The 17,411-nt window shown below is 33.8% G+C and overlaps 2 protein-coding genes, 1 long non-coding RNA gene and 1 other non-coding gene across 4 annotated transcripts; 1 reads left to right on the plus strand and 3 right to left on the minus strand.

Annotated features, from left to right (window-relative positions):
- Positions 1–1,407: 1,407 nt before the first annotated feature.
- On the minus strand, positions 1,408–2,497 carry LOC145596542 (uncharacterized). Its single transcript, XR_014103255.1, has 3 exons — positions 2,408–2,497; positions 2,214–2,295; positions 1,408–1,839 (listed from the first exon to the last, which is right to left on the minus strand). It is a non-coding gene; the product is annotated as an uncharacterized LOC145596542 (long non-coding RNA).
- Positions 2,498–3,989: 1,492 nt separating this feature from the next.
- LOC145596960 (non-specific lipid transfer protein GPI-anchored 10-like) lies at positions 3,990–4,872 on the plus strand. Its single transcript, XM_081653149.1, has 3 exons — positions 3,990–4,356; positions 4,513–4,602; positions 4,733–4,872. Exons 1-3 carry the CDS (start codon positions 3,990–3,992, stop codon positions 4,870–4,872), a joined length of 597 nt encoding a protein of 198 aa, XP_081509275.1.
- A 1,050-nt stretch (positions 4,873–5,922) lies between these two features.
- LOC145599322 (uncharacterized) lies at positions 5,923–8,351 on the minus strand. Its single transcript, XM_081655720.1, has 2 exons — positions 7,832–8,351; positions 5,923–6,344 (listed from the first exon to the last, which is right to left on the minus strand). Exons 1-2 carry the CDS (start codon positions 8,243–8,245, stop codon positions 6,171–6,173), a joined length of 588 nt encoding a protein of 195 aa, XP_081511846.1. The 5' UTR covers positions 8,246–8,351; the 3' UTR covers positions 5,923–6,170.
- A 7,809-nt stretch (positions 8,352–16,160) lies between these two features.
- Positions 16,161–16,267, minus strand: LOC145599916 (small nucleolar RNA R71). The gene has a single exon (XR_014104163.1). It is a non-coding gene; the product is annotated as a small nucleolar RNA R71 (small nucleolar RNA).
- Positions 16,268–17,411: the final 1,144 nt, after the last annotated feature.

Consider the following 17,411-nt stretch of genomic DNA (forward strand, 5'->3'; position numbering starts at 1 on the left):
AAGTATAACTAAAGTAATAACCGCTATATCATCACTGTCCAAGTGTCAAATTCTCATTAAAAAATTCCCTCCAAAAATTTCGGTAACATCATTTTTTTTCAAGATAAATAGAGGTTCAGAATTAGTAGATTAACTAGATTAATTAAGTCCACAAAATTTTATCACGAATTATATGTTAATTCACAATCTACCAAAATTTCCTCATATTTTTAAATAAAATTGAAAAAGTTTGAATCTTAATTTATATCCAGAATTGAGTTCCGAATCAAAAAGTAAAAGATATGAAAAATATGTAAATTTTTTTTTGAAACAAAATATGTAAATATTTTTTTAGGAAGTGAATACTACAATTGAATATTACTTTAAGGAAGTGAATCACAATTATATAAAAATTGAGTTTTTTTTTAAGGACGTGAATAAAAAAATAATGAAAAAAAATTTGGGGGGAAAAATAGCACCAAAAAGTGACACATGTCATTCATGGTGTCTGTTTTAGTATTATGTTATTGATTGCATATTTTCTAAAATATTTTATGATTGAATTGAAAAGACTGACATGCACATTAATTTTTCATGGATTAAAATTAAAATAAATAAAAATACATTTATAGTAACTAGGCCAGCTAACACTCGCGATGCGCCGCACCATAGCTATACATATCCGGAAATTCTTTCGGTTGGGTTGAATCACAAATTTAGTTGTTAATGTGTAAACAAGTAAACAACTATGTTTAGAGGTATACATGCCTAAGGAAACTAATAACATTAATGTGAGAAAAAAAGTAAATAAATATTTATGTGAGTCTAATTGTCCAAACACTATTCATTAATAAAACTTGTACATATTAATGAGGATATATAAGTAAATACACATTTTAAAGGGTATAGTTGGCATCACACTATTCATCAGAGTAATCTTATACTTTTAATAAGGTATGGATTGTATGTTTTTGTGGTTCTCATTCTTTATTAGTTCTTTATTAGTATCTTTTATTATGGCTTAATTTATCTATAAGAAGACACACACTTAATTATGTATCTTAAATACCTATTACATATAAATAAGTTAAAAAATATTATTTTTAAATTGTGCATCGGACGGGACTAACCTAATTTCCTAATAATTGTTGTACCTCACACGTAAGTGCACAATAAAAGACAGATTCAACAACTAAAATACCCACAAAATAAATCACCATAAATTAATTGAAAATTTTGATTTATGTAAAGCTAATTCAATGGGGATATGAAGTTACTCTTATAAATAAGTAGATTTATTATTTCATCATCAGCTAATACTAAAAATAGGGTCACTCAAATGAAAAAATTGGGCTACTTATTTCTTAATTATTTGATAATACACGTATAACATGGGTAATGGAGTTACTCTTATCAATAAATGGGTTACTCATACATATGAACTTTAAACCAAGTAACGTAGCCATACCGTGTGGCTAGCCACTATCAAAACTTATTGATAAATTTATTACTTCACTAAAAAAAAAAAAAAAAGAGGATTAATATTACAAATTGATGAATTTCTATATAAATCAAAAAATTTATACATAATAGATATCATTATGTTCAACTTGAAATTTACTTGTATTGAGGTTGAGGTCCAATCAACACATTGATTGCATTAGTAGAACCTATCATCAAAAAACCTTGATCTTGATAATTTTCAGGCCGAGTTGTTAGTAGGACAAAGTTGTTGAACCTCTAAAATCTCCACCCTTCGATTTGTTTTCTTTCTGATCTTGATTGCGATATCTTGAGGGATAAATCTTCCAAATACAATCACCCTACTAGTTTTGTTCTCTATTATATGAGACTCTAGTTCTTCAAAAACAACATTAAAAAAAAAAAGTCAAAATATGGCATAAATGCATAACACAAAAGCTATTACAATAACTATGTTCTAGTGAAAACATATAAGACTACAATCATCTATCAAAAAAATAGTCCCGATGTTAAATAAAGGAAACGAAATCATCAATTAAATCAAATTAGAACACCCATTCTAAATTTATAAGTGTATATCTGTTTTTTGTTGGCGTGTATTAGTGAACTAATGAACAATCATATAACTTTTAATTGCAACTTTAAAATATTTTATATATCTCACAAATAATACCCAGAGTTGCAACTGTTAACGGAGGTAATATTAATAAAACAAAACCTATTAATAAGCTAAGGAAAAAAACATTGCTTACCACGAATCTGAAGAAGGGCTTGCTTCACCTTTCTATAGCAACCGTTGCAATCAATTTTGATCCTCAAGATCATGCAAAAATGCTGCTCAAATAATCATATACACCATAAAAATTAATTATCACAATATGACTTACAAATATACAAATAACTACATAATTAATTTTACTTAGAAAATAAATTAAAGAGAACTTACCATTTCCTTCATGAAGCCAGAAACAACAAGAAGAATATAGCCTAAGAATTCAGTGAGAAAACTTTGTAATAGGTAAAAGCTAAAAAGAAGAACTAATAAAAGGAAGAGATGTATAGTAATTAATAATGAATATCATTAATTATTTAATGACAAGCATAAACACGTAGGGTTGTTAACAAGTTTGGTTGAATTGTTCTCTATTAAAGTCATACTTTTATGTAAAAAATGATGGAATCTAATTCTCTTTGGTTTATAGGTAGCTATGCAATGGCATTTACATATGCTTGAGGCAGGCAGAGAGAATTATTTGCTTTAAGCAGCATTTTCCAGCCTTGTTCCGGCCTATACGATCGATGCATATGATTCTTTCCATGTCTAATAGACGAGGTACCAACCCTAAGACTTTACTAACTTACTAGACTAGTTGACATCGACCAGTAGACTAGTATATTGAAATTAAGTTTGTTTAGAAAGACGAATTACGTGAATTCATATAGTAGAATAAAGATGGAATGGAAGTCATGCCACATGAGTACAAGACAATATGGAATAAGAAAAAGCTCTTGGACCCTGAAAACAGAGGTAGTTCAGGAATAAAATTAATCTTTCATTCCAATTTTTTTTTTTTTTTTTTTTTTGACAACATCATTCCAATTTCTACCTGAGTGTCATATTCCGTTATTGATATCGGATTTAATTTGTAAACTAATTTAATACCCGTGCAATTTTGTAAAAAGACGAATATTACTCCGTATTATGATGGCAATGTTAGTTTCATCAATATTGGCAATGTTAGTTTCATCAATATTGGCAATGTTAGTTTCATCAATATAGTTTCAATATAGTTACCAATAAAGTTAAGATTCTGAAAAGCAAAAACACCACTTATTAAGAGAAGGTTGAAGATTATAAAGCTAAATAAATGAAAATAACATGACATTTTATTGTATCATTAGTCAACATAAATAGAGATAAATGGTCAGTTCAAAGTTAAGCATAAAATGCGTTACACTGACATATTTAATGAAGCATAGGACACTTGACCTTAACCCTCACGATTTTTATTTTTTATTTTTATATAAGTTTAAATGCCAAAAAAGTAAAAACTCTCACGGTTTTATTTTTACCTATGTAAAAATAATTTCTGATTCGAAAAAACAAAAAAATATATATATACTACGTATATGTAAAAATAAATTCAGTTGAATAAAAATAATTTCAGTTGAAGGAGGAAGTATTTCGGAACTTGTATGTGGATTGGATGAATCCTTGGTCAAATATTAACACCAATGGTCAGTTGGTTCATCATTCATAAGATTAGTTCATGCCAATTTTCAGTTTTTTGGGGAGGTCAGAAGCTTAAAGTCACAGATAGTATCTTCAAGGTTTGTTGCAGGGAGAAAAATAAGAGATGCATGTGGGTGTAACACACAACAGGCATGTTACTACTCACACTACTCATGCATTCACTTCTTAACTCCTCTATATATTTACCCAAATCGTAGCACCATGAGTAAGACGTCCATCTTAATCTAAACCTAAAGCATAAACAAGTAGAAAAAGGAACAAAAGAGGCAGAAGAATGGCGATATCTTCCAAAAATATCCTCACTCGAAGCACTACTGCTACATTGCTCTTCCTCATCTTCTTCCTTACACTAAGCCAATCACAATTGACTCCACCTAGTCCTTCAACCCCCACCATGGCTGAGTGTGGACCACGCCTCCTTGTACTTGCTCCGTGTGCCCCATTTGTGCAGGGGCAGTCTCCAGGGCCAAGTGTTCAGTGCTGTAATAACCTCCTGCAAGTGTACAACCTGGAGCGAGGTTGCCTCTGCCTCTTTCTCAACGGTACTGCCTTGGCCTCTCTCCCTATCAACAACACCCTCGCTCTTCAGTTGCCTGGCCTCTGCAGTCCACAGGTTGACCCTTCCACTTGCTCAGCTTCAGGTATTGTCAATGTGCTTCCTTATCATTGTAGACATTAATGTCAGAATCAGCAACAATTTCTAAATTTTACACACTTATTATTTCTATAGTTTACATATTTTTATCAAAGTAGTTAATTATGTTGGAACCTGCTTAATTGTTTTTCTTGGATGAAAGGAGGATCTCCATCTCCTACAATGTCAGCAGCTCCAACATCACCAAATTCTCCGGCTACACTCACAAGGAATCCAACTGCTGATGCCGCAGGTAAAATTCTGAACTTCACTCTGCAGCAAGGAATTTGATGTTGTAACGACTTAGCAATCAGTTCGTTTTATGACAAGTTTTTGCACTTGGTTGTTATTTTTTATTTACATTGAATTTTCTGTTTATTTAGGAGCTCCAACCATTACTATTGCACCAAGGCCAAGCACTGTCAGATTTGGGTTGAAGAACAGCTCAGCTTACAAGTTGGCCGGCTGTCAATGGGGAATTGCAGTAGCAGTGATCTTTCTATTGCTAGAAAAGTTACTCTGATGAGATTAGTCACAGAAGAATTGTAGGTTTATTTCGATTACAAGTTACGACTGCAGGTCAATGAAGTAACCGATGATATACTGATTAGTAGCTTATTTACAGCTAGGGAGATTTTAGCAAGACAGTAGTATTTCTTTGTCCATTGTATGGTTTCATCCTATTTCAGTAATCCTTTATTTTCATAACAGAAATTTACCTTTTCAAAGTAGTTTAGATGTTACAAATGGAAAATCAAATCCTACCAGAAGAATGCAAACTATATACTGATTTAATGCCACTAAAAGCTAAAATGACGATTACTGAGTAATAACAAGTACTTTGTATAAAACTTCAGAAGAGTATTCTCATTAACAATTTACCAAAACCGTAGTGACTTGTAGGTCAAGCACAGCCACTGTCAGGGAAAATTCAAAAGCAATTGTGCTTGCAGGATAATAATCGCTTCTATTTCATCTAGTCTGAAAGCAGATATCTTCAATAACTATGAGATGGAATATAGCCGGAAAACAGGATACCTTTTAGCTTCAATAATTCATAATTATCTCATGATATAATAGAAAAAACCAAAAATAAAACCTATAAGTAATTAAGTCCAACCAGAAAAACAGCAAAGGGAAGACAAACTAGAGCCTGATTAATGACGCTTAACTATTATAATCAGATAATATTCCGAGCTAATTAAAGACAATTCAGTCAAAGCTGTAAAACTAAACAAGGGGCCTCCAGATGCATTAACTTTTAAAATCACAACGGATTGAGCGACTGAATAAGGAGTTTAGGACAACTAATGCTTTTACAAGAAAAATCAGCAATGATGATATTGGTGCTTGTATGGTCACAATCTCTTGTACATTGTATGCACTTGCTTGAGCCATAATCAAGAGCTGCAGTATAAAAAATTTATGTGCAGTCGCACAGTGGCACAGGCACTTAATATTAAACATTTTCTGTTTGGGATGCTGAAAAGTAGATGTTCTTTAATTCCAGTACATCTTCCTCGAACAATATATATACCGGTAAAATAAGGAGATAATTTACTCTGAAACCATATGTTGCAACTTGCAAGTAATCTTTGATAGCTTTTGAGAAAGACAATAGCAGAAATAAATTTCATTCTAAACTTGTCATTTCTAATTCTTACACAATTTCTTATACAGGTAACCTTAGTCTATATATATAGTGGCAGAACAACAAAAAATACAGATAGTTAATGTGAACCAGATTTATAAAATGTTTTCTTAGGGCTTCATAACTTCATAGCCCTGCTGTATAGAGTGCTTTGTTCCGATACCTTGATGCTAATCCAAAGCAGGAGCCTCCTCTGTGGGGTTAGACTCAAACACGTCTGCATCAGATCCCTCAGGTCCTTCTAAGAGATCCTTTGATTGGATAGATTCCTTGAATGCAGGAGTTTCTCTAAAATCTGTAGCCCCTTCATTATAGGTAGCCACGGCAATGCCACTCGAAATCAGCTGTGAAGACCAAATCAAACATGAAGTCAGTCCTGAAGATTTGGTGCTGTGATTTGAAGTTGACATATCTAAATTCAAGCATGCATAGACAACAGGTATATCTACATAGTGCTTGATCTCGAGACTAAGAATCTAATACAGTAAGAAATACAATGATAACTTTTAGGAATTGATCATCTGTTCCTTTACCATCAATCTGCTGAAATATTTTCAGTTCATTCTCAGATATAAACCTATAACTAGCGTCTTCAAGTTATGGCTTCAATGAGTTCAATCTTAAAATTACCATGGAAAGTATATAATTGTAGAGGACACATATTGAAGAACAACCAAACCTTCACCCCCCCCCCCCCCCCCTCCCCAACACACAACACATACACAATCCCCCCCCCCCCCCCAAAAAAAAAAAAAAAAAAAACACACACACACACACAAGGCAATCTACAACTATGCCCCATAGGTAAGACCACATCGACGCAACAATTAAATCATTGTAAGTTAGACTTTAAAGCTGCCTTAAGCAAAACCTAATCAGATCTTTTCTCTGTCAGTGTGCAGTCTGTACAGTGTACACTAATGATAAGTTCATACAAAGCGTGAACACTGTTCAGAAACAAAAGGCCAATGATGGCAGTTGAGATTCGACTCAACAGTCAACAGGCTTTGAAACATTTTGTTTAGTAAAAGAGTACAAATGGTTGTGTCAAGTAGATTGCAAATGGTCCTGCTACCTTTGTGAACAAGCTCAATCATATATCTTAATAAGTGAAAAATCCAAGTCACCATTTAGCTCTAGTAGACTCATCTTGTTAATCACCCTTTATACATCTTTTGACATGATTCCACAAACCTAGTGTCCTACTCTAAATACCTTCATATGGACAACGATAACATGTAAAACCCAGTAAAAATTTTCCTCAAACAAACACTAAAGAAATACTTGAACATCCGACCCTCATTCATCGAAATTCGCTCAAACTAAACCCCCAAACACTATTAATATAAAGAGGGTATCAAGTATCAACAAAATAATTACAGATTTCGTGTGTTTGAGACAGAGCTCATTTCTATAGACTAAGAGTTTATGGAATTATTAATTAAAACAAAATCAAGCATCAACTTTAACTTCCACTCTATCTTATATTACAAAAATCATTAGCACCCCTTCCTACATCACATGGACACCAACAATGATTAATCTATTCCTGATGCTATTAAGCGTGGATGTCAACTATCATAGTTAATTTGATCGTGGATGTCAACTAAAGCCATAAACTACATTTTAAAGTGTGGATGTCAACTATTTTAATTAATTTAATCTTAATAACAGTATAATACTACAATCCTACAAAACCAACAACAAATTCAAACACAACCTTACCACCAATTACTAAAATATTCGGTACAATAGAGACCCTAAAACAGGACGAACTTTTAGAGACGAATAATTTAGATAATGAAAAGATAAGAGATAGTAAATTAATTACCGCGAAAAGAATACCAAAAGCCCACATATACTGAACAAAGAAACCAAGACCATCCCATTGAGGCCCCTCCCAAAAATCAGGTTTATCCCCAGGAAGCTCAGGCAACAAATCATCCTCATCATCATCATCAACAACAACACTATCACCAATCAAATCAACATTCTCCTCAAAATTTCTAACACCATTCTTTTCTTCGGAGGCGGCAGCATCATCCTTGGTTGTAGTAGAAGAACCCCTTCTGTTCTTGCTGTCAAACTTTCCTGTTCGAGAGGTGAACTTACCAGTGGCAGATACTACTGTTAAGGTTGATGTTCTTGAAGAGAGAGAAAGTGATGAAGGGAGGAATTGGCGATGGTGGTGGATTGGTAAGCGAGGAGTGACACCATTAATGGGGTTGTTTATGGTGAGAGACATTGTTGTTGTTGTTGTTTTTTTTGAGTGGATGAGAAGTTTGTTACCCTTTTGGAATTGATTATGGGATTTTTTTTTGTTTATTTTTGTGTTTTGTTTGGTTGGAGTGTAAAGAGAGGAAGAGGGATGATTTTAAATACTTTCTCCGTTTAGTTTATGGTCTTGTTTGGTAATTAGCTGGTACGACCTTCGTTTTGTAACTACCGTAGTAGTAAATAGTAGCATGACCCTTTGACACTTGAATCTTCGAGGACTTTCATTGCATCTTCTTGGCTTTGTCTTTTTAGAAACGCCGTCTTTGAGACATCACCACCAATTATGCAACTACTAATAAGACTAGGACTAATAATTAAAGTACAAAAATACTTAACGGCAAGTAGACCATATTTAGATTTACAAAACTATAAAACGTGACGGAGTCCGTATTCACTATCTTAGTTGAGCCCCACTAGTTGCTATTTTGTAAAACCTGCATTAGAATATCTATTCCATTCATCCATCAATAATCATCAATAACTATATACTAAAAGACACACCAGCCATGACACGTGTCATCTCCTGGTGTGTCCTTAGTATATTTATGTTTTTCTAAAAAATAAAAATTATTAAGGAAACAAATATTTTGCATATTTATAAATAAATATAGATCTTACGGTATATTGAGAAATTATATCACAAAGATATGAATAAATATTCCCAAAATCAATTATTCTATTAAGGAAACAATAATAATCCCAAAGAAAACATCTACTAAATATACCATGATTATGGTAATAAATAAGTATGCAATCTTCCGTAAAAAAAATAAACATTCTTTGACTTAACAAAAATAAGGGAAATTCAATTTAAAGTTTGCCATCTTTTTTGACAAGAGTCACAAGACAAGCAAATATTTGCACTATTAAACTTAACAAAGATACCCTTCAAAAATTTTATGATACTCTTCAAAAAAGACATAACAAAGACTAAAACAAAAAAAAAAAAGGTCCGTTATTATAAATATTAATTATGCAATATTATACTAACTTTATACTTGACTGTTACTTTCGGTAACAAACAATTAGTAGTTCGGTTATATAATATATTATATCTGTAGTTTATTTTAGAATACTCTCTGTGTCCCATAATATAATTTATGTTTGTGTTTTTTCACGGTTTAAGAAATAAGAAGAGAAATTGAATAAAGTACATTAATAAAAGTGAAAGTATGTACAATCATAGACAAAAGTTAAAAAAAGAAAGTGGAAAAAAGTATAAGGCATGTGCAAAATTCAAGGGTAAATGAGAAAGTACAATGAATAAAATTAAAAGTGGGGGTTAAATGGTCTTTACATACAATCCAAATATAGAAGCAGGAATACATTTTGGTTCTCCAAAATAGGAAAACAGAAAACAGAGGGAATCATAAACGAAAGTTAGAGAGAGAAAGTGCAAAAAAGAATAAAGCATGTGTAAGGGTAAATAAGGATGTACAATGAATAAAGTTAAAAAAAGTGAGGGTAAAATGATCTTTACATACTATCCAAAAATAGAAACATGAATAACGTTTTATTTCTCCAAAATAGGAAAACAGGAAACAGAGGGAGTAGATGATGACCATATGATTACCTTAGAGAAAGTGAAAAACTATTACAATATTACTACGTATATTGTTATTGATGGAATTGAAACATATAACATAATTCCCAAATCTTATTCAATTTAATTACTTAAAATAAAAAAGATTTGACTTATTTATAACATAAATATTCTTATATATCTTTAAAAAAGCATTTTTAACATAATTTTGATAATATTCTACATCATTTTATATCTAGCATATTATACGAAATATATCTTTTATAATCTTTTATTTTGATTAATATTAACAACTACATTTTTAGAATTTTATTTGTTTTAAAAAAACTGATTATAATGGTAGTTTAATACTACCTAGCTCCATTTCATATTATTTGTGATGATTTGACATAAAATAGAGAGGAAAAATGTCTAATTATTGCAAATAATATGAAATAGAGGTAGTAGTTGTTATTGAAAATTACTGTGCATGGCACGGGAACTAACCTAGTTCACTTCTAAAGTGAATGGCCCATGCATTTTACAAATAATTCAAGCAACAATACAAAACAATGTATCAAACGAGCGCATACTAGTTACTAACTTAGGTGGTTAATCCAATTAATGCGCCTAATTAAAAGTAGTCAAAGTGATTATCCGATTATGTAAATTAACGCAATAATATCACAATCAAGCCTAATTTAAGCTCAAAACGATTAATGAAGCTCCCACTAAATTTCACATCCAACATAATTCAGATTAATCCAATTTAAATTAATTAATTAATTAAGCCAGTTAACCCAAAATTTTGTCAAAATAATTTTGGAAGTGCAGGAAAAATCGAGGCCTATCCTCGTTTTAATTATTAAACAAAACCACAAAATTAGGAAAATAGCAAACCCTTCAAGGGCTCAAGGGCCGAGTGCCTAGCATGCAAGCCATGGGTCAGGCTTGCTAGGCACCTATGCCCATAGCTGCGTTCGGGTGCTGAAACGCCCAACTAGTAGCGCATGGCACGCCTAATGGCACCGGCAGCCTCGCGGCATGCTACGCACGCACGCATGCTGCTGGCGCAATGCGTGGTTGTGCCTGGTAGCACTTGCACTACGCGCTGCCTAGCAACCCTAGCCTATGCGGACTGGGCGCTGCTTGCCAGTGCTTGCGGGCAGCCTTGCTGCACCCTTTGCTGTAATACCCCGTATTTTATACTCCCTCTGTCCCAATTTACTTGCAACATTTTGACTGGACACGCTTGCCAATGCACATGTTTGACCGTCAATATCTTTTATTATATACTTATTTAAGTTATAAAAAGTTTATATTAAGAAACTATACATAAAAATAGAGTCAACAACTTACATGATTATATTGGCTTTCGTATAATAACTAAAAAAGATGGTCAAAGTGAGATGTATGAATAGTGCAAAAAGTCAAAACGTTGCACGTAATTTGGGACGGAGGGAGTACGTATTTTAATTTAAATTAGTATTTCATAAAGGACTATTTTTATTTATATAATAGTTTTAAAATAGTTAACTTCATAATTTGGAAACTTTGGGGCATATAATTTATAAAGGGAAATTTTAAAGTCAATGCGATTTCAAAGAAAGTGATCAAGAGACTAGTTTGAATAGGAGAAGGGACCATTAAGGGTAGTAAAGGAAAATTAAGTAGGAGGGTTTAAGACAGGGGGTATAAATACCCATCACATGGGCAAATTAAACTTTGCCCAAGGTGGAGAATACCCAAAAGTAAACTCTCTCTCTTTCCTCTAATTTTCTCTCTCTACCTTAATTTTCCCCCTCCCCATTAGTTTATACACATACACGCACACCACCACCATTGGTGTCCGTCTGCCACCACCACCATAGCCGGCCACCGCCAGCACAAAGCAGTACAACCAAAAATATTATTAAAAAAACTTCTTTTTTTTGTTTAATTTAATCTAGCCTTGATTTAATTATTGTTTTTGGATTGTGTGGTGATTTTTATGATGTTTGATTATAATTATTATGTATATAGTTTTCAGATTTAGTTTTTGAATTTAAAAGCCCCAAATTGTAAACCCTAGGTTTCTAAATTTAATGTAAATTGATGGGAATTATTTATGGATGATTGAAATTAATGAAAATAGGTGTTTTAAAACACAATTACAACAATTTTACATGTTTTAATAAAGCTGGAATTTTATATAAAAGTTATAATTATGTTTCTTGAAAGGATTTTTAATTACCCATTAATTTGGAATAAAAGTAAGGGGTTTTACTTAATTTTTAGCTTTTTTTAGAGGGTTTATAAGTGATTTAAAGAGTGTATATATTGTTGAAAATTTACATTGAATAGGTATTTATGTCTCTTTGTAATTTTGGACTGTAAGAGAATTCCAAGTGAGTGATTTCGTGTAGTCGTGGCGATTTCGGGATCATATTAAAGGTACGTCTGCATACTTGATAATTATTTGAGTATGTAGAAGCATGCTAGGCTTTGAGTAATTAATTCCAAGGTAGTATCATGATAGGTATTGATTGGAATTGTTGTATGGATTGATGTTGGTAAATGATTTGTGAAGTAAGGATTATTTGTGGTGATTTGATGATTGAAATTAATTATATTGGCATGTTGAATATGAACTACACTTTTGCTATTGGCATAATTGAGAGCATGTTTAATTAAACTACATGTTTAATTGAGTTCGGAATATTGAAAAGAAATTTTATTATGGTTCATATAATTTTTCATTGATGCTATAATCATGAGAAATGAGATATTTAAGTGTCTATGTACACGATGATTAAATTATATTTTTGGTGCCTAAGTGTACTTAAGGTGTCAACGCCGAGGGATAGGATTTGTGGCGAATTTTGCGTTTAAGGTGTTGTCTTTGACACTGAGGTAGATTAAAAAGGGTTCAACATCAAAGATTATGTGGTCACTAATTATTCAAGAATTATACTGGTATGTTTGATTGCTTGAATGATTATAATTTATGATTGATTGTGTTATGGTTTGAGAGTCATCACCAAGTATAATAATATGTAAAGCAACGTAAAGTGAAAGATATTACGCACCAAAACTCTTGGAACATATATACCTTGAGTATGAACATATGGGGGGAGTTATGCAACTTTATATTTGACTATAACTTATACAGGGAGTACAGGACGCTGTATATTCCTTTTTATAATGCGAAGATATTCCTTTTTATAATGCGAAGGAATTCCGCCACTTATGGGTGATTCTTTTATACTGGAACGGTTAGCTCCCGTGTTAGTACCCCTTTATTGGGGCAGGTTAGGGGGAAACCCGCTCAATGCGTAATCAAGCTAAATAAATAAATTATTTATTTATTGAATGGTCATGTTGTATGTTGTATGCTTCACTAGTAGAAAAATTGAATTTGGCACCGCCAAATGGCCACCGATTTTTAAAAACCGGTGGCAAAAAAAATAAGGGAAAATGGGCGGAATTTTGTGGGAAGGGTATTGCCATCGGTTTGAACCGAACCGGTGGTCAAAATATTAATTCCACCGGTTCAAAACCGTTGGCTTTGTTTTAAAAAAAAACCGCCCCCTCCCCTTTATAAACCCCTAACCCTAATTAAATCCTCTCTCAGCCTCTCTCTTCCCTTCCCTCTCCTCCTGCTCTCTCTCTCTCTCTCTCGTCTCACTCTCTCCTGCTCTCTCTCTCTCTCATGCTCTCTCTCTCGTCTCACTCTCTCCTGCTCTCTCTCTCGTCTCACCCCTCTCTCGTCTCACTTCTCTTTCCTCCTTTCTCATCTCAAAGCTCTCTCGTCGCCGGCGGTGGTGTTAAAAACTTTTGTGGTTGGTGGTGTTAAAAAATTAATGGTTTTTAAGGTTAAATTCGACCATGAAATTTCTAGATCTAGACTTTTCATGGTCGAATTTGACCTTATTAAACCAAATTCAAACCAATTTCGGTTATAAAGGTATGTTTTTTGGTTTTTTTTTATTTTTTTAAATTTTCGCTTGTTTTTTGGTTACTGTCGTGGTGGTTTTGGCGGTGGGTAGGGTTTTAGTTGCGGCTGTTGTGGTTGCTGTCGTGGTGGGTGTGGCGTTGGGTAGGGTTTTGGTTTGGTTGTGGGTTCGGTTATGGGTTGTGGTGGGTTTGGGTGATGGGTCATGGTGGGTTTCGGTGATGGGTCTTGGTGGCTTGGATGCGGTTTGGGTGGGTCTAGGGTTGGAGCTGGTGGTGTTGGGTGACGGTTGGTGGTGGTAGGGGGGTCGTGTGTTCTGGGCGAGGGTTTGGGCTGGGGTTGGAGCTGGTGGTGTTGGGGTGGCGGTTGGTGGTGGTAGGGGGGTCTTGTGTTCTAGGTGGTGGGTGGTGGGTGATAAGTCTATTTTATATATATATTTATTCCCCGTCCCACGGTCATATTTGTGCTTATTTGAGCTCTACGGAGCTATTTTTATTACTAATATACGTTTTCTAGTGTTTTTGTAGAGTTGGTATTATTTTGTAGGAATTTGCAGAATTATAATAATTCCCGAGCTTATTGAGCCACTACAAAGATATTGGAGTTGGATCGTACTTTATGACCGGATATTTTAGCCCAAGGCCGAGTTAGAGGAATTTGGTTCGGTGATTAAGGGCTCGATTAAGTGAGTAGGCTATGAAGAAATTATAGCATGGACCAAGTAATGAGGAGAGGAAATTAGGCCAATTTGAATGAAGGCCCAAGTACAAAGCCCAACTCGCTGCTCAATGATCGGGCCCGATCGGGCGAGCTTGTTTCATCCACCGACTTTGTTAAGTCGGTCTTCGTGATTTTGTGGGTTATAAAACCCGTAAATTGGCGGCTTTGATTTTCGTCTTTAGTTTTTTTAATTCTTTCCGCAGCTTTGAGATTAGTGGATGAATTTTGTTGCTTATAGAATATTCTTTTCATATATTAATAACTTAGAATTAATTTCGTTAGTTTACAGTTGACTTTTATGATTATAGTTTTCTAGTTTTCTTTAAGTTTGCTTTGTTATTTTAAGTACTGGATTATTCCCACAAAGTTCATATTTTAGACAGTTTGGTAGTAAATTTCTTGTCTTTATTTCGTTCATGTTTAATTTATGCTTATTTTAATTGCTTTCTTATTATGCTTTTTTGCTTATTGTTTTAATCATGCTTAATTTAATCGCTTTGTTTAGTTTAGTTTTAATTATGCACGAGTAGTTTAATTCTAGGGTTTGTGGGGATCCATAAATAATATGAAGGGGTAATTTATTATTGTTGATTGTCAATGCTAGATTAATTTCCTATTGATTGATTTAATACTATGCAATCAGATTAGCGCTGGTTTAATTGTATGAGTTACGCAATATTGATTCGAGATTCGAGAGATGAGAATTAATATTAAGGCCTAGTTTCAATAGGCAGGTTAATTTATAAATGGTTAAGTCGAGATTCGAGAGATGAGATTTAATACCGGTAAATTAACTCTGTGATTGTAATACGTAGCGAAAGCCCTTTATGATCTGATTAATTGATACATTGATGATTGATTAATATGTTTTACCCTGGAGTATTATTTATTGGTGAACCTATGCCCTAGGCCTTTTAATATTTGTTTTCTCCCTACTTTATTTTCCTTACTCATATTCTTCGTAGTATAATCTTTAATCACAACAACATTGGTTACCCTAATAATTTAGATTATAATAATTAATTAGGAGTAGAAAGACTTGTTTCCCTGTGGACTCGACCCTACTTCCCTATCTGCATTAGTTAGAGGACTTAGGTAATTCTTTTGATTTGGGGATACGACTTTACCCTGTCAAAATTTGGCGCCGTTGCCGGGGAAACGGTTTTATTGTTATTTCTGATTATTTTTATAGTCTAGATTATTATTTTTATTTTTATTTTTTTTTTATTTTTTTTTTCTCGTCTCAGAGAACGCAAGTTCTTTGAGATAGTTTCTCATATTTGCTTGTTTAGTACAGATCAGGAATCAAGCATGAATCCACCGCCACCACCTCCACCTCGCAAGCTTAGCGATTATTCGCAGCCGTCCCTAACGGATTTTCCACATCTTTCTCTTACACCAAATCTCGAGGGAGTACAATTCGAGATCAAACCCTAATTTATTACTATGATTGAAAGAAAGCAATTTAGTGGAGCTAAGGGTGAAGACCCAAATCTTCATATTGCAGATTTCTGTCAATATTGCAACACCATTAGGCAAGCTAGGGTCACACAAGACCAAATCAGGGAGATTCTTTTTCCTTTTTCTTTGTGTGGTAAAGCTAAATTATGGTATAATGGATTGAATAGAACTGCACTTGGTATTACTGACTGGGATACTCTTGTTTTGAATTTCTATAATAAATATTACCCAGCAGAGAGGACAGCTTTGTTAAGGAGTTCAATCCTAAATTTTTCCTAAGAAGCGGATGAATCTTTATATGAAGCTTGGGAAAGATTTAAGGATTTGCAGAGAGAATGTCCCCATCATAAACTAGAACAGTGGCAGATAATCCAAGCTTTCTACAATGGGCTTGGATATAATTCAAGAATGATTTTGGACTCTGCAGCTAACGGAAGATTTATGAATTTGGATGTGAATATATCGAGTAATGTTGTCGAAGAGATGGCTATTCATAATTCCCAATATGGGAATCCCAGAGGATTTGCAAATAAGGGAAAACATCAAGTCGATTCTATATCCTTTTTGCAAGCACAATTGACTTCTATTAGCCAGAAATTAGACAATATTAATAATTCTAATTCATCTTCCGTTGCTAATGTTTCTGCTATTGGCACTAACCCTGTAATATTTTGTGAAAATTGTGGTCTTGTAGGTCATTGGGCGCAGAATTGTAGGAGCTCACTTGAGAAGGTTAATGCTTTTCAGGCATATAAGCAAATTAGTCCATACTCCAACACCTACAATGCAGGGTTGAAAAATAACCAAAATATGTCGTACAATAGTACGAATCTGCCTAACCCCCCACCACAGGTACAACAACCACAGCAGAGGTACTACCAACCTCCACATCAGAGACCACAACAGGTTGTTACTCCTCCATCTGATTCTGACCTATCAGAAATCAAAACGATGTTAGGTACTATGCAGAAGCAAATGCAGAGTAGAGATGCGCAAATTGACTCATTGATAGCACATAATAAAATGATAGATACTCAGATTGCGCAACTTTCCGCTACTCTGCAAACTCGCCAGCAGGGAGCCCTAGCATCACAGCCAGTGCAACCTACTGAATATGCGAATGCAATTACCCTGAGGAGTGGTTCACACTATGATGGGCCTCCTATGCCTAAAGATGATGAATATGTTATAACAAAAATTGCTAATCCTGATTCCGTTATACCAAATGATGTTGTTACTAGCCCTGCAGGGCTCCAGGGTAGCACTAATATTTCCGATAATTCTTTGCAGGGTAAACCCCAGGACAAGAGTGGAGATGTACAGAAACCAGTTATCAAACTTCCATTCCCTAATAGGCATTTAAAGAGTAAGTTGGATAAGCAATTTAGTAAGTTTCTGGAGATTGTGAAGAATTTGCAGGTAACGGTTCCTTTTACAGAATTAATTACTCAAGTTCCTGCATATTCTAAATTTATGAAATAAATTTTGACTAGAAAA

This window comes from Chenopodium album, chromosome 20 (assembly GCF_948465745.1).
Source record: "Chenopodium album chromosome 20, dcCheAlbu1.1, whole genome shotgun sequence".
NCBI lineage: Eukaryota > Viridiplantae > Streptophyta > Magnoliopsida > Caryophyllales > Amaranthaceae > Chenopodium > Chenopodium album.